General features: G+C 34.3%; 1 protein-coding gene across 4 annotated transcripts in view; it reads left to right on the top strand.

Moving 5' to 3' along the window:
- The window catches only part of SLC25A12 (solute carrier family 25 member 12), a 45,660-nt gene that overhangs the window by 5,039 nt on the left and 22,045 nt on the right, over window positions 1–18,576 (top strand). For 2 of the 4 annotated variants that reach the window (XM_056496153.1, XM_056496150.1), the window contains exons 4-8: window positions 4,327–4,442; window positions 13,194–13,333; window positions 15,741–15,887; window positions 16,986–17,124; window positions 18,355–18,448. In XM_056496153.1, coding sequence (XP_056352128.1) covers window positions 4,327–4,442; window positions 13,194–13,333; window positions 15,741–15,887; window positions 16,986–17,124; window positions 18,355–18,448 — 636 coding nt within the window. Of the gene's footprint in view, window positions 1–1,739; window positions 1,804–4,326; window positions 4,443–13,193; window positions 13,334–15,740; window positions 15,892–16,985; window positions 17,125–18,354; window positions 18,449–18,576 lie in introns of all 4 variants that reach the window. The other 2 variants (XM_056496152.1, XM_056496151.1) reach the window with 2 other exon arrangements.

Raw genomic sequence — 18,576 nt, forward strand, 5'->3', positions numbered from 1 at the left:
AAACACAAAAATATGGAAGAGCTTTCTTATTTCTGTAATGTGCAATTCAAATCCAGCCACTGAGTTCTTCTTAAAAATCTGACTATTAGAAAAGAGAAATACTAGTGACTTTGTGAAGAAAGGATTTGTTTGCCTAAAGAAGGTCAAGTCACACCACATAAAGCTTTTCCAACTCTGCTAACAGATGCTCCTGCTTGCTTTTAGACAGTTCCCTGAAACCAATTTACAAAATGTCTGCTCTGCTGAGGTAGTGCCCTCTAACTCATTTGTCTTCCAAGGAGCTTTTTCTTTTGCTGTATGTAGGCTTCTAGTTTTGGTCGTGTATTGTAGTAGGAGGCCTGGACATGGTTAAAGTAAAATGAGAAGGTTAAAATGGATCAGAGAAGAGGTCAAGAATGCAGAAGTGAGTGGTTGTTTTGTTGAGAAGAAAATGCTGTTAAAATAGTCCACAATACATTTGTAAATATGGCTTACTTTAAATTGAGAGCTCCTTAGCTTCCTTTTCCTGCATTCTGCTGTAGAAAGTTTTATTAGTTTGCTTAGTATTCTGAGCAGCTTGCATAGTATCTATGAAATTGTATGTATTATATACAGTATTACTCTAAAAGATATAGGATTTCCTATTTGATGTAGTGCTATATGATTTTTCTTTTCATAAGGCTGCAGCACTCTTATAATATATTTGTTTATACATATATTTGATAAACCTTAGTAACCTGTCTCTGTTTCCAATATATGTCTGCAGCTTGTTGCTTTATTATGGATTGAAGAGGTAATCTTGTATGTATCTCTTCAAAATAATTTCATTGATAAAGTAAACCAACATGCTTAGCATATTGTTTCTCTGAAAGCTGTTGGTTATCTTTTATGGTGCATTTCTTCAGAAAATGTTTTATAAAAGGGTCTTTCTTACAGTAGGAAATCAGTTTGTTTTAATGCTGTAACAATTTTTAGGCATTGCTTTTTGTTACTTGCCCTGTGAATAAAATTTTTGTTGGTTTTATTTATTGCTTTTTTAAAAAAATCCGGGTAATATTTGAAGGGAGATAATCAAATATGGGTAAGTGTGCTTTACCACCTTCTTTATGGGAAGAGTGGAATTTTTATTTTGGACTGCCATATAATTCAAAAAGGTAAAATGTTTATCTGTTTGAATACTTGTCTGAAACTTTTTTCCTAAATGTTTAAATCTATATTTATATTTAATCTATATTTAATGTGAAGAATTTTTCGTAGCCCCATTATCAACATCAGGTTTTTTTTTTACATTCATATTTTTTAATTTGTAGTGAGCTGTAATATATCAAAATCCAGACTCTAATAGCATGAATAACTAATGTAGTCTTCAGCTGAATTTCAGGATGCATTGCATCTTTCCAAGGACTTACTTTATGAAGTCCAAAGAATTATCAGCAGTCCTGTTCTATACATATACTTTTACATTAAATGACAGCCCAATGTCATGCAGCAAGTCCTTGAGAAACTTTGGGTTCTGTTACAGAATTTCATTCCTGTATCTGCTATCATGTTCTCTCTTAGCCTTGCTTGCCCTTGAATTAAATACTCAGAGTGTTGATGGTTGCTTCCATTGTTAATTTTTTTTTATTTCTTTTAGGTTTAAGTTTGGCACTTTACAGAAACAGCACATTTTGGAGCTGGCTCTCTGTATGCATATGTTTAAAAAAAAGTGGTTTTACTATTTTTCTTCTGGTAACTTGATCCTTACTTAACTGTTCCAGAGCACTATTGCCTTCTCCAATTACTGCTGTACAAGACTGGTTTGCTTTATTGGAACTCATTAAGGTAGTTCTTAAAACAGATGACTGTCCACTTCCAAAATGTTTATTCCTCATTGTTACAAGTGGATGTTCTTAGAAATATATGTGATCACCTCTAAATTAGAATTTGATTTAAACTTGCCTGTTAGCTATTTAGTACAATAGGATTTCACTGATGCTGAAAGCACTCCTGTGTCTTCAGACTGCCAGCACTGGTTTTGAAATTAAGATAAATGCCCTCTCTGAAGAATATACTCACATATATATATATGTGCCAAAACCAGCTAAAGTATTTTCTTCCTCCTTCAGAATTTCACAGTAGTAATTCAAAATTCTTCATTCTAACTGTTTGTTTTTGAGTACTCTTTTTATCAGCATATCATTCTTAAATCTGGAAACGTGTTCTCAAGTGAAGTCCCCAGGAAGGATATTCATATTATATTATATTGATATTTCACCTAATGGAGAGTTACAACAGAGCTATACATAATGTCTAAAAAGCTGTGTTGTGTGGGGAAAAATTAGAAAAGACTTGCAGTAGGAAAAAAGGAAAGACAGAGAAGAACTGGAAACACATGGGTTACTTTGTGTGCTTTTGGGGGGTAGCAGTACAGAAGAAATCAGAGGAAAAGAATTTTTTTTAAAATGTTACAGATAGAATGAAAGGTGAGTGATATTGTTATGGACTCTGTAATGCAGTGGGTTCACTGGATGATACTTGAGTAGTGATTGGGTGGGTAGCTCCATCATTCTGTTTAATCTAGCTCCTGTTATCTTTGCCCTGGTGGCTAATGGAGGATCACAGAGGCTATCCCTGCTCTTAGGCATTGCAAGTTGAATATGTGGAAAGGAAATTGAATGTGTCTCTGTCCTTTTGCTGTAGGCACTGTTATAGTGAGACTGCTGAAGACGTCTTCTTTCAGGTTCAGGCTTCTACAAATACTTCTACAGAGACCAGCACTTAATTTTGTCAGTTATAAAACTTCCTGGTTAGGAGTTAATTTGTGTGTCAGCTTTATGCATATTTGATATATTTTGAAATGATAGTATTTACAATTATTATAAAGGAACATTTGTTTCTTTGATACTAACCCTTTATTTATCAGGATCATCCTTTGGATGAAACTGACTTTGCATATGAAGAGCCATTCTCATATTTCTTATTTTTCTGGCAAAAATGTAAATATGATAATTTTGTATTTTCAGTATCTTAATTATTTTCAAAGTCACTAGGTTATTTCCTGTCTTTCTCGTGCAGTGCATATATACAAGAATGTTAATGTATTTAACCTTTTTAAAGTGTCTTGAGTCTACTTCACATGTACTTAGACAAAGAATAGATATAGGAATGAATAGTGTGACTATTATGATTTTTCTTTTCTTACTTATTTTTTCCTATGGGGATCTGACTTTATACTTGGCTCTTCAGCAGTAAGCAGTAATGTTTGAAGTGATCACTATGAGCTAATGATCTCATATGATGAATAATAAGTTAAGATAATTATGTCCATTCTTCTAGGAAAATTTCTAGAAAAAGAGTGATATTCTCTGCTTTAACAGCATTTACTGATACACAGTAATTTTTTGTTTAATATAAAAGATGGAATTTAAATTCTTATTCCCATTGATTATTTAATGCTAAAATATATATTCCATTATTTAGTCCATTATTTTATTGTGCCAATGTTATCCTTTATCTACTCTTAACTTCAGGTTTATCTTCCTGCAGCTGTTCACACATACAGCATTAGGATGCCTTTTGAAGGGGTTTTTTGTGTTAGTCAGAATAAGCAGAGTTCCTCTAAAATTTACTTACTATTATCATCCCAGTAGGATATCTGTGCAAACGTTTAAGTCTGAGTGTGTATGTGGTGACCACAAGAACTTGGATTTACCTGTGCATCATGAGTTGTGCACAGTGACTGTCTTGCATACACAGCTCAGAATCTTGTGATCTGTGCTTATCAGATCCTTCCCTGCCTTGTCATGCATATCTTTGAGTCCAGATGTTTTATGTTTGGCCCTGAGTAAGTGACTCCATGTTATTTTTGGAGTGTAGTATTCCTTCCACATGCACAGTAAAGTGTAACTTTTTCTGAACCTGTTTGTTTTTTATGAATGTTATGTAATTTTTAAAGAAAATGTATGTTTTATAATGTATTGCTGTACTTGCATTACAGTATAATTTCTTAGTAGAAATACATATATAGTAATACAATGATGGACCTGTACATTTCATGTTGTTAGAATTTTTGTGGTGTTTTTATGTCTTAATTTTCAAGTGCTGATTACATTTATAATTAAGAATATATAACTTGTAAGTGTTCAGTGAGAATTGAGTCCCTTCATAGAGGAAAAAACTGAGTTGCATAAATGTTAACTACGTAAATGTAACATACTTTTCGGTCTCTAGAGTGTTAGTTATTTTAAGTTAGAATTTTATTTAATATTTGGATCACGCTGTTTTCTAGCGTATAAAATGCAAATTATCATTGATATTATGAACAATTAAAAAAAATCTTTATAACTTTTCTGTTTTCCTTTCTAGGTTAATTTCCTTCCAAGAATTTTTGGCATTTGAATCTGTTTTGTGTACTCCAGATGCAATATTCATTGTTGCTTTTCAGTTATTTGACAGGAATGGCAATGGAGAAGTAACATTTGGTAAGAATACCTAAAGAAAAACAGTTTTAAGAAAGTGATTATAATAGTATCTGTCATAATAATGGTTCATGACCACAGGTGCATAGAAATGCATTTTGTGCAGTACTATACTGTTTTCCTAAGACTCTGCATGAGTAGAACTTTATTTTTTTCTCAATTCAAGCTTAAGAAGTACACAAAGTATTTTTTTCTCTGTCTTCTTGAATCAAGGTTTTTAATTTTCCTGAAGCAGTAAATACAGTGATGTTCAGTGTCATCCTGACTAAAATTTTATATCCTGGACTTCAAACTCCTTCAACCATGAGGGATTTTTAAGACGTGTTCTGGATCTTCACATATCTTTGAATACTTCTCATTTCATGCAGTAGGAGCTCAATATAGAAATTAAGGATGTCTAATAATTTGATTTCCTGTGGTAGTGTTCCTTTTTTTGAGGAGCAAATCTTACTTTAATGTTATGAGTGTAACTTACAACTAGGTCATATATTTGCAAAATTAGGAAGAAAATCTGGCCTTTGGTTTTGTAACCTAATCACATAAGTTAGTAATTAGACCAAAGTCTTGAGGCTAATAATACTGCTTTGTGATAATGCTAAATAACTGTTACTAACATTGCAGTTTAAGGAGGAGGACTAGGCTTTGTTTTTAAAACTTCATGTTTATGAAATTGGATAAATCAATGGTAAGAATTTTAATAAAATTGAATGAGAATTAAATGTTATTTCTATCCAAAATAATAAAGCACTCAATAAAGAAAATACAAACTATGTTTGGATTTGTAACCACTTGCTGTTTGTACTATTTCATTATTATGAAAATTGCTGTAACTTGTTGGGGAAAAAAGCAAAGTTCTTTTTATGGAAACAAATTATTTGACTTATGATGCCTGTTAAATTACATCGTTAACTGAAGAGTCAGATACTGAGCAGTTTGGAGGCACAACATCTTGAAAAGAAAATCTTTTAGAATTTAAATAAAGGTGAGGTCAGTAAATGCAGTCATAAGGAATTGGACAAACTACAACAATCAGTGTGACTGTGTTAAAGATGGTTTATTTAATAATCTTACAAAATGGGGGCTTGAACTTGGTAACTCATGAGCACACTTGAAATAGCTGGTTCCATAATTGAACAATAAGCCATTTCAGATTGTATACAAATTCCTCAGTTAGACTGAGGATTGTTATTTTTATATAACTAAAGTCCAAAAGAAAACACAAACAAGAGAAATTGTAACACAGAATTTTTTTTGTTTTTTTCTGTATCTTTCTTGCTTATTTTTTGGTAAGACTGATAACATCTTGGAAAGGAAATTCTTAAAAGAATTTTACATTTACTATTGGTTTCTGGATTTTTTTACAAAATAATTATATTGCGATTATTACTACATTTAACATTATGTTATTAACATAACCTGATACATATTTTTTGTGCTACAGTTCCCACATTTACTGCTGCTTTTTTGTCATTGTGTGTTTGTTTGTTTGTTTGTAACATGGACTACTTACTTTTACTTCATATTCATATCATACATATTAATATAACTGTGAAAAATGTCAGTGATGATCTGTGACATCTTCAGAATTTGGTAATCCTGCAGTCAATTTCCAAGTCAGTCTTATGGCTGTGTTATAAATGATACCTACACCCTTTGTTTTTCATACCACATAAACAGAAAGGCACAGAGTTTAGTTTCATGTAAAAACAGGACAGTGTAGGAACATAAGTTTTAAAGTTAAAGGTTAAATTATTGGAAATACATTGAAATTGAGTAAGTTTAGCCAATTGGTGTGAGAATCACTGTCAAACAAGTCAGGTCTTTTATAGACTGTGTAATGTATGCAGTCTGCAGGTAAACCGTGTTTGTTGTGAGAGCAAATGCAAGTAAAGATTTTCTAGCTCAGATGAAATGCAATATGGTTGTGATTGCATCGATGCCAAAGCTGTCTCAAACCAGTAAGTTTTGCCAGAAGCAACATGGATTTACTGAGATTTTTCTGCACTATGCATCCAAAGCAAGGGACAGAATCATCTTGGGTCTGTTAGACTTGGGTCTGTGACTAGAACCAACACTGGCCTTGTACGAGATAACATGTTCTCAGAAAATGCTCTCATCTACTCAAATTTTCAGTTATCTGTGGGAAGTTAAGTGTGCTTGTTGAATTTTAGAAGTGTCTCTATGTAAGCAAGCTGCTCTAGTTCAGTTCACTTCTGTTTAGGATTTATTTACTGACATGATTCTGAACCAGTCTCAAGCACTTCAGCATTTTACAGTCCTCTTGAGCCTCAGTCTGCTACTTGTCTCTTAAAATACTTAGCTTCTAACTCTCCAGTGATGAAACTATTAATTGTGTCACAGAAGAACTGCCTTAGAAGACGACTTTAGAAGCTATTTTATAGAAATACTTGTATGCTAAGTTAATCAGTGTCTTTGTCTGCCATATCATATATTGAAACATGAAGCCTTCCATGACTTTAATGTTGTCTACTATCTTCTTACTGCTTTGGACACTTTTCCAGCAGCTTTGGACATCCAGAAATCCTGTATGAATAACTGCCATAAATGTCTAGTTGGTATTCTGCAATATTTGTAAAGTAGGTCCATTGCAAGAACATGAAATTGGACCTACTTTGCCTGAGCAAAGTGCACGGCATGCTCAGTCCTCTCTACATGTTTCTACTGCACTGGACTTACTGTCAGCTTGGTGAATAAAAAGCAGTAAATTTACTATTTACTATTTTAGTACCCCATTGATACAAGTGACAGTGTAGCTTAAACAAGTTTCTAATCATGGAGAAATAGAGGAAAAAGCATGTATTCCTAACCAAGTGCTCCTACGTCTTCATCAATGCTTCTGAGGTGAATACTTTATGTGAAATGTGTTGCTGCTGAGCCCTTACAATACTGCATTATCCATAAAGTATTTAAATGCTAACAGCTAAAGCTGATGAAGACAAGTGATTTTTTTTCAGGTTGTTGTCTGTAGCCAGAGAAGGGTGACAAGCTTTGCTCCTTTGATTATGGGAAGTATTGACTGTGCTACTTAACATGAGTGAAATTTTCAAAAACACTCCATAAAATTAATAGTATTGTACTAAGGAATATTGTTTTTATTGCTGTATTCTGTGCAGATCTTCTGACCTGAATTCAGGTTAAAGAAAGCCTGAATATTAAATCTGCTCAAGCTATTGTTTTTTTTTCTGATGTTGAAACAGATAATCTTTACTGTGTATAAAAGGTAAAGTCTGTTATCTGCAAAACTTCTCTGAAAAATAGGTTTTCTAGCTGGAAGTAAAAGGATTCTTTGTAATTTATCTCTCTGGCACACCATACAATGATCTGGATCGCATCACTTTTAATTGGAATATATAATTTCAAGGCATTTTCCAGCTGTTCTTCCTTGTAGAGTCACTACAAAGAAGGCCATTCTCTGATAAACTGGAGAGTTTGAGAGATGCTTTTTCAGTTAGATACACATGCTAGTATGGATAGAAAGATAGAGCTAAAATGTGTCTGTGATTCTTCTGTATTCAGAGTTATTTTGGAGATAATTGGAAAATATTTATGGAACTGAATTTAAGGCCTTTAAAAACATCCTGCACTCAAAATCTAATTACAAATACTTTGCGGAGTATAACAGCATCTTCAAAGGCATTGGGGGGGAGGAAGGTGATCAGATGCCTCATAATGCAAATATGTGAAAATTATACAATACTGATGAACTAAAATAATAAACATCAATTTAATAGTTTCTGAATTTCAGTATTCAGGGATACTGAAGTTTTGCCCAGTCTGTTTTCTTAGACAAGTTTTAATCTGAGAGAGAAAGTTCAGGTTTCCCTTAATCAGGACATAGAGTTTGAGAACACTGGAAGAAGGTGAGCAAGAGCTAAAGATAGGAGTTGAATGCATGTTTTTGCTTTGCTTATGAGTATTATTTCTCGGGGAACAGAGATCACTTCTAGTACTCAGTCCTTCACCATTTCTAAAACAGCAGCTGGGTTGAAAATGCTATGATTTGGATTTAATCTTAAAAGTTCTGCTTTCAAAAATATTACTGGCAACCATAAAGACTGGAAACATATTTTAAAATATAAACAGAAAAATACTCAAAATCACATGACTACAGACATGAGGATATGAGGGAAAGATCTATGTTTTAATCAAGAACTGTAAACCAGAACTGCTATTTTTTTGGCCTCCTGCTAGTTCTACATTAGTTGCGTGTTTTCAAAGTGTCTTTTGCTTAACACATGCAGATAATGTAGTAAACATCACTGATGGGACTTTTTTTTCCCTTTTATTTCATGTTGTGTGATCTTTTTCAGGCTTAATACAGTTTTTAATGCTTGTAAGCAATGCAGAATGGGAACACCTCTTACCACTTCTACTACTATTTTTTCTCAAAACTATAGTTCAACAAGAGGGAACAGAAAAGTAGAACTTCATGTTAAAATTGCATGTATTGACAACTTTTTATTATGGCTGTCATTCATCTTTCAATAGACTCAGTAATCCTTTTAAAATAAGAGTAGAAATAAAATGTAACTATTTCCAGTTAAACTTCCTTACATAAAAGTAATTACTGTATTATATTTGGATTACTTTTAATATGCTTCTCTTGCATCAGGTGCTATAAAAATGCCTTTCTGCCCTTAACTGTGGTTCCTTATTTTATCCTTCAAAGTGACAATATGCTGGTAGCCGAAATGGAGAACAATAGCAACATATAAATGTTAAAATTCATTATATACATTAGGCATGAAATATGCACAAATTGGACATCAGGTTACTGAGTAGGCAGATTTAAAAAAAAAACAACCCCGTTAAACAACAGATCTTTACCATACTTATGCTCCTGCTTAAAACGTTGCACTTTTATGTTTTTGTCCCAAAGAAGTGTGATTGCTTTTCATCACTGCGAGGGAATGGCAAACTCTGTTAACAGGTTGATGGCACTAGAATTATATGAGCTTTCCACTCTGCTTCTTGGGGAGCTGATAAGTCAAAATAAATAATAGGTACTGCTGTAAGGTTTGTTTGGAGTATCGCGCTCATGCCCACAATGGGCCACCAACGAGACCTCATAGTGTTTATAATTTAAAGTATTCTTCCTCCTTACATGAAATTGATTATTGCCTAGAATCTTTGGGGGCTTGTGTTTTTTTCTGAGCCTGATGGGTAGCAGTATTTGATGGAAGTTGAGCCAGTCATGTGTGTGCTGCCTGCAGATATCTGCTCCAAGCATCTATAATTTGTTTTAAATGATTGGGTGGGGAAATTCTGAAGCAATCTTGCAAGAATGTGTGTCGCCTTGGAGGTAATGTACTAGTACACTAGAGTAGTAGGTTTATTGTTCCTGGGGCTGATGGTAAGTTGAGTATGTTATCAGGCTGCTGACTTGTGTGCCTATCTGAGAAGAAAATGCATTACTATAAACCTGGAAAGAAAGTTATCAGCTCAGTAGGAAAGAATTCCTCTACAGAAAGGTGAGCAATGACTAGAAGGCATTAGTAAATGAGCAACATGTATTGACAGGGACAATGAATGCGTTCTGTAAAATGTCCTACTAAAATGAAAGGCTTGAAAAATAATTTACTGTTTGCCCCCTGGAGAATAGCTCTGTTGGAAATTTGAAACACTTTATCTTAATTTAGAAGCATTACTAGGTTTTGACTGAGGAAGACTTGGAAAAAAAAAAAAGCAAAGCCAGCATCTGTACAATAATGTTGCCTGTTTTTGTTGTCAGTGCTTTGCTTCTACTGTGGAAACAAAAAATTAAGAATTGAACATTTGTTGATAATTTCAGAGTGGTGAAAGCGTAGGTGATGATCACATGTATAATTTCTGCAATTCAGTGATTGGCTGTTTGCTGCTTCTCAACACACAAGTTGTTAGCTGAGGTGATGGCTATTTCCATTAATGTAATAGAAGAGCCAAGAGAATTGGATTATCAAGGTATTGTTGATATAATATGAAGAAAGCACCCCTGCTCTTTGTGTAGACATAGTAAATTTTAGCACCTGAAAAGAGGTGTTTGAGAATCTCAGATGGGTTTGGTAAATTGTATTTAATGTTCCCATGGGTTTAGCTGGATCAGTTACTTTGCTGTGGGGGTGGTGAGGCACTGGCATAGGTTTCTCAGAGAAGCTGTGGATGGCCCATCCCTGGAAGTGCCAAGGTCGGGTTGGATGGAGCTCTGAGCAACCTGGTCTAGTGGAAGGTGTCCCTGCCCATGTCAGGGGGTCTGGAACTAAGGGATCTCTAAGGTTTCTTCCATCTCAAACCATTCTGTGGCTCTGATTTTTCAGAACAAGAATTTTGCTTTTGTACCCTAAGTGTTTCATAAACCAAGCCAACATGGAAGTAATTAGGCATTACATACAAGAGTGTATCTTCAAACCTAAACTATAGTAATACATGCAGAACATATTGGGTGCTGGAGATTGCCTGGAAAAGAGAAGTGGGTAAAGCACCTCAGTTTTCAGAGAGGCAACAGGCTAGTTTTGGATACTGATTATTAAAGCTAGTTAGCCATTTCTGGAATTCATCAAGTACCAATACACTCAACTATTGAATATAAATTTATTACTTAATTTAACTATTATTTTTATATGCTGAAGAATCTTGCCTTGAGATATGTTGATGAGTAGTTGTAAATGTTTTCATTAAGAAAAAAATTAAGTGTAGGAAATTGATTCTTGTTTTTTTAAGTAGTATACAGTTAATGCTTGAGAGGTATGAAAACATCAGGGGTTTAAGTCTTACTAAAAACAAGTGAAAAATCTGTCTCAGTGAACATGGGTGAATAAGAAAAAAATTTGTAAAGAAGAAAATTAGGCTTTTTTTTACCTTTCTCTAAGGTTAAGAGAAGCAATTATTTGAAACGGTGAAAATGAGGTTTAAATTTTCTGGCTGCTTCAGCACATTCTTTTCTAAGTTTTAGTTTGGGTTGCTCAGTGTGCATTAGAAGTCAGTAATATATGTAAGTAGTAGCCAGTTGGCACCCTATTTGTTTGTTAGTGGCCAAGCCAATAGAGCCAATGAAGCCAGCTTGTCTTCTGCTCTGTTCAGGGTTCATTGCCATTTTGGAGGCTCCATAATGAGCTGCACTGACCTGTTTGTGTTTGTAATACATGGGGACTCTAGCTTGACCAGAAGCTGCAGTGAATTAGTGGTAAGTGGGGAATTTAAATGTGCATACCTTGATTCCTTGATCTGCAACAATGATGAATAAATCTACGAACAGAACTTTCAGAGGAAGTATTGCAAAATAAAGTAGTTCAGCACTATATATTTGGTGCTTTCTCTCGTTTTTTCTTAACCCTCACCGTCCACATTGATACTGGTGAGTAGGTATGAGTAGACAATTACAAATAATCAGAATAGTTTTTTAGGTTTCTGGTGGAAGCTGGTTTAAACTGTAGGGTTTTGGCTCTTGTGTTTGACCTTTACATATGAGTTAGTCACTAGCCATTATCTGCCCTTTGAATACATAATCTCAGTCTAACTATGAAGGGGGTGATCTTGTATGCACCTGTTTTGAGGCGCATATTCAGGACATTTCCTTTCCTTTTTTCACTGAAAAGATAAAAAACATATAGTGGATTTCCTAGCTTTGCTCTAGAACCTATAGGCTACACAATTGAAACTATGAATGAATCAGGGAGTTCTTTAGCATAGAGAAAACAATACAGTTACTTCAACTAAGTAGGTCTTGATAGAGTTATCAAATGATAATTCAGGTTCTTCTCATTCCATTTTGTCTCGCAAAACTGTTTAAATGTAAAAGGTGTGTTATCAGCTAGAATATTTTGTATTTTGTTTTAAATTTTAACTGTATGCCACATTTTATTTTGTTGTTAGCAGGTACTGTGAGGGAAATTTTGAAAAGTGTTCATGTGGTGTTGGGTGGATGTCCTGTTATACAGTTCATGTGTTTGATAATCTGCACAAAAAGCAGGCTTGTTTTGCAGCATGGCAATGCTGTGTATGAATAATGCATGCTGTTTTTCAGATGCTGTTTTCTCCTGAAGTCAGATAATATGTTTAGCATTGAGATTTCTGTTCTACAGTATACATGTAGAGAATTTCATAATCTGAAATGGCTGGTTTTTTCTTTTCTTCATTTAAAGGAGGGCATCTCTATCTTCACTTATCTTAAAACATTTTAATAACTGAGACTACCAATTATGTTTTATAGGATTTGATTTTTGTTCTAAGGCCTTATCAAAAGCATCTAATAACGTGCTTTCTGCTGAGTTAATGATATGTTTTAGATGTAATTTCTTATACCTATCTTCAATAGCCATATTCAGACAGTGTGATTGTAATAATCAAGTTTCAATCAAACCATACTTAGTATGACAAATATTGCCTGAGATTGTAGTGCAGGTATTTGTGCTCTTGATAAAGGGCTTAATTTGACTCCTGGCAGAGACAGAGAACCACTATTGATTTTTATATCAGAATGCAAAATAGCTTTTATTTGTCATGTATGAGGGAAATTGCTTCTTAATTAAAACTAAATAAAACATTCACTCCATGGTTTTATGCAATAATACAAAAAGTATCATTTGTGTCTCAGATATGTTCTTTTACAGGTCTGTAAAGGTTTGGTTGGCAATTATTCTTAACAAGATAAAACACTTTTTAAACAGCTACTGAAATAATAATTTTTTTGTATTCCTCCTGGAATGTTCGTAGATTTACTGTACCCAAGGCTCACCTGTCATTTTTCCCTCCCCAAAGCAAATGTCAAAGAAATATTTGAACAAACTCTTATTCATCTTCAAATCCCGTTCAACTGGGACTGTGAGTTTATTCGACTGCATTTTGGACATAACAGGAAGAAGCATCTTAACTATGCAGAGTTCACTCAGTTTCTTCAGGTCAGTTATTAACCTTGTTCCAAAGTTGGAACTGAAATTCGCTTAACTTTTAATAATTCACTAATACCATTATAAATTTTGAGCTTTTTCTGGTAGTGATAATCTTTATTTGATACTAATCCTGACAGCTAATGATGAACGGTTATTTCTCCATACTGGTTTTGTAAGCAGTGCATACTCGTGCTGTAACTTGAATACCATCCTTTAAAAGAATGGGACAAAACATCCTGTTTATGAAGTTGACCATTTTACTGATTGTTGCTAAACTGGGTTGAGGGTCTGCTTTTTCTGTCATAGGAATTCAATAGCAAAACTAAATTCTACTGGAGAAAGTTAGCATTCTTAATATCACCAGTTATATTGACTATAAAAACTCCCCTATAGAGGTTTTAGATTCTGTAACATTTCTTTGGTTTTATAAACGTTCTAATATATACCATTTTTTTATCTCACTTGCGTGCATGCTACCACACACATACTAGGAGTTCGGTCTTAAGTGCAGCCAGCTTGCAGAGTAAATCTGATTTCCTGATGTTGCTGAACGACCCTTTAGGGATTTGGCTTTAAAGAATTTCACTTGTTGAACTGCACTTTGTGCTAAGCAAAAAAGTTATAGTTAAAGCATATTATGAATTGAATATTATACTGGAAGAACAGAAAGGAAAATATCATCTGTAAAGGATGGAGAAAGAGTAAAGTAGGAGAAATTTGCAGTGTAATTCATGGAAGAGTTCACAGAGTTGTTGGTAATTGCACTGAATTTCATAAATTAACATACAATAACCACCTTTTGATATAACTTATAATTGCCTTTCTTGTAGATGTGAAGAAAAGTAGATTATGCACTTTTAGAGCTGCCTTTGATGCAAGAAGATTTTTGTATGTACTGTCTTAAAAGTCAGGAGTGACATATGTGCTTTGACATAATTTTTATTTATTGTCCAAGATAAAAATACCTTTTTATCATCTAGTCCAGCCCCCTACCATCTGCAGGGATGTCTTCAATTAGACCAGATTGCTCAGAGCTCTGTTCGACCTGACCTTGAGTGTTCTAGGGATGAAGCATCTACCACTTCTCTGGCAGCTTGTTCCAGAGCTTTACCACCCTTATTTAGTTTTAAATCATTGCGCCTTGTCCTGTCACAGCAGGCCCTACTAAAAGGTCTGTCACCATCTTTCTGATCAGCCCCCCATAAGTATTGAAAGGCTACGGTAAGATCTCCCAGGAGCCTGCTCTTCAGCCCCAACTCTAAGCCTTTTCTCATAGTGGAGGTGCCCAGTCCTCTATAATTTTTATGGCCCTTCTCTACACCTGCTTCCAAAATGGTTTGTTGGGAATTCAGAGCAGAATAATAGTTCGGTTTTATGTTTTTTTTTCCAAAATACTGCCATGTAAGATAGAGCAGCCTCTTAATGTCATCTTATAATAAAAACCCTTAGTAGGGAAGGCTAGTATGGGTTGCAGTAATTTCAGTATGTACACAATTTGAATATTTTTATCCCTCTTTTTATATGATTGCTTTTCTCTATTGGTCTAACACCATCTTTTGGGGTTTGGGACTTGAATCAGAGCAGGTTTGTTGTACCTGATCTAGAAAACGTTGTTCATGAGGTTATGAGAGTTGAGAAATTACTGTAAAGGTAATGTAAGCTAGATGGTTTGCCCTCTTCTTACTGTCTGTCAGAACATGGTTATTTTTTTAGCAGCTTCTGGAGGTCTGAATGACAGCTGAATGGGCTGTATATTGTTTGCTTGAATAAAAGGAAACAACTTTTTCTGGACGTAGGAATTACAACTATCATTATTATCTTGAGTTTAGGTTACCACAGTGATCTTTTTATGAGGGTTTTTGCTGTTTGTATAGGAGTTTTAAATTGTCTGAAATGAGTAACCATTTGTGACATTATGGGAGATAGCTGTTTGGAGCAATCTAAATCCATATTAAATAATTTTCACTGTCCTTCTGTTTATTTTCAAGTACTTTCCAATGAGTTAGTATATAATAGCCCAGTCATATTTCATCTTGGATATCTAAGAGATCAGCTCACTTTCTGTCATCAAGAGCAATATCAGAAGTTTTTCCAGCACTTCAGTATTTAATTAAGGAATAGATAGCAGGCAGGACATGGGTATGTGAAGTTGATTTCTTAAATTATTTAGTGGAAGCGCATATATCCTTACATTTGAATTGGTGCTTCTCTTTGACAGAGGAATGAATCTGTGGATAAAATCAGTATGTAGATTTCTTATTTTAGTTGAACTGGCCTTGAAGTTTAATCTGTAGTTATGCTATTGTCTATATGCACAGACCTGTTGGAGCATAAGAATATGAAATTAGTGAAAGTTTTGTGAACAGAGGATTACAGAATTTGCTTCTAATCACCTGTCTTTGAATATTCATCGTAGGAGCTGCAGTCAGAACATGCAAGACAAGCCTTTGCACTGAAGGACAAAAGTAAAAGTGGTGTGATAACTGGACTGGACTTCAATGAGATCATGGTTACTATTCGCTCCCATATGCTAACTCCATTTGTGGAAGAAAATTTAGTTTCAGTAAGTGTTAACAAAAAGTGCCTGGAATTCAGTGTTTGATAGCTGTGATGTTTGAAGATGGCACTGCTTCTCTCCTACTTTGTCTTCTACCTGCTTACCACTCACGGCCTTGGTGCTAGAGATTATCAGCTTCATAATAGAGTGGGCAGGGTGAAACATGGTAGCATTCCTTGGCTGCAGTAGTGAAAAGGTTGGCAGTCTGGTTTACATGTTTAAAGTGCCATTGGAAGTAGTTTGAGTTAGTCTACTACTACTTTCCTCTAGAGCAAGGGAAACTACTTCGTACAGAAGGAATCACAGAATTGTAGAACCATATAGGAAAAGACCCTTAAAATCATCAAATCCAGTGGAAGTTATTTAGGACAAAAGCATCCAGTTTTTATATTTGAATATATGACTTCTTAGGAGCTGGAGACTACTTACAGTTTTGTCCTTTTATATACTCTTGCATTCTTTTCTTTTTCAGATCAGAATTTGGAAAATCAGTATGTAGATTCTAGAGGTAGAATGATTACAGACGTGATAGTTTGGCAAGATCTGTAGGTAAAGTAATAACATACAAGTTATAATCTGAAAGCATGTAGTATGAAAATTACATAAGAATGAAATTTATATAAAAGATAAAGTAATAACTTTTATCTTACTATCTTACCTATAAATCTTGCCTTGCCTTACTCATAAGGCATACCATCTTCTATAAAATTTAGAGTATCTACTAACTTTAGACTTCAAAGTAAATGGTCATTGATGTATGTGATGGAAGAGATCAGTTAGTGCCTTTATCTAAAGGCATTTGCATGCATTTCTTTTTCAGAAGATTACTTGGTGACACTTTTAATGTGTCTATCAGATAACTTGAAAAATAACCTACTTATATGATTATTTCCTAATCGTTTCCTAGTGTTCAATCTTTACCACAAAAATAGTATCCTGTCTAATAATTATCCCCTCATTTTCTATTAAAATATCTTAAAATTACAGGAATAGAAAGATATCTTTAATTCTTTCATAATTTACTCAATTGAATGTTTCCGTAATTGTAATAAAATGTTCTAAAAGTGCTTAAGGCACTTAACTGTTTTCATTTAATTTTCAAAGGTAGCTGGTGGAACTGTATCACATCAGGTCAGCTTCTCCTTTTTCAATGCATTTAATGCCCTTTTGAATAACATGGATCTTGTTAGGAAGATCTACAGTAATATAGCAGGTACAAGAAGAGATGTTGAAGTCACAAAAGGTAAGGTATATTTCCTACAGTTTATTATTTTTTAAATTTTATCCGTTTTGTAATTGGTGATGCATGTGGGTTAAGGTGAGTCAGAAGTGAGTTTATGGCTTCTGGGAAAGTGTTTTTTTTTAGCTTTGGGTGATTTTTATCCTCACAGGTTAGTAAGTATTTTCAGTTGGAGAAGAATCATTAAGGAGTTGTACTTGTAAGTTGGACTTACTGTTTGAATGAGTAACTGCAAGTCAGTATGATACTGAGAATTTTACAGGATTTCATCATCTTTGAAAGAGATGCACTGTTGCTTAGAGATAGGAAGTTCCTAGGGAAGGTGGTGGAATGGGTTAAGTTTGAAAATCCGAGTGATTTTATATGCAGGTTATGCCAGTTAGTGCATAACAAATCTCTGTGCTTCTGAAAGGTTGCTGTATTTTAGTCTTGCCACAGACATAAGCAGATTACTTTTGTAGCCATTTTATGTTAGATTTTATCACCAATTTTACTACCTGTATGAAGGGGACCAGCCAAACTATTGTGTGGTAAAAAGCATGGCAAGTTCTTTTCACTCTTCTTGTTCTTCTTTGTTTAGCTTATATTTATATGCTCTGCATATTTTTCCCTGAAGGAAAGCATGAAATGCCTGTTCTCATCCTCCAGATTGTCCTAACAAATGGCCTAGCAATGTTTTTTGGTACAGATGCATAAGTACATCTTGCTTGAATTTGTATTGGGTAAAAAGGCTGTGTTTCAGTGCTTAGACTTGTTAACCAAAGCTTGCCAGTTATGTCATAAACATGTTGTGTAATTTGCCCAGATGAATACCTAAGCTTGGAGTCATTCAGAGCTATGAGAGGAAGAAGTCTGGACATGATGGGAATAGATGAGTCAGTTGCCCTTAAAGCTGTGAATAATGGACCATTGTTCTGTTCTGTTCTGCAGAACTTCAGAAGCAAGAATCACAAATTATGGGTGTCGTTTTATTAAGCTTGCTAATTTGAAGATTTTTGTTCTTTGGTGAATACTTACCGTAAGTCAGAGTTGTGGAGTCAGACTTGGTCTGTGGTGGGAAGTCCAGTTTCAGGATAGATGTTCTCCTAAAGATACCTTTTCCCTTTGCATTATGGATTTTGCTTCTTGGCGATAGACTTTATTTTTGTGATATTAAAGTTATTTGAAAGGATTCAAAGAGGAAGTTTGACAAATAACACAAATATTGTATTTCTTTTTCCTTTTTAAATCCAGAGGAATTTACGCACTCTGCAATCCGCTTTGGACAAATTACACCACTGGAAATAGATATTCTCTACCAACTTACAGACTTATACAGTGTTACTGGGTAACATAATAATGAATTTTATCGTTTTGCAATCATAATTTTTTGTGTTTCCTGTGTGACCTCTTATTTTTGTCCTAATTTTAAAAGGTTTTGTTTCTTTATATTTTGCTGCAGTAATTTATTCAATG

The sequence above is a fragment of the Oenanthe melanoleuca genome, chromosome 7 (genome assembly GCF_029582105.1).
Source record: "Oenanthe melanoleuca isolate GR-GAL-2019-014 chromosome 7, OMel1.0, whole genome shotgun sequence".
Taxonomy (NCBI): Eukaryota; Metazoa; Chordata; class Aves; order Passeriformes; family Muscicapidae; genus Oenanthe; species Oenanthe melanoleuca.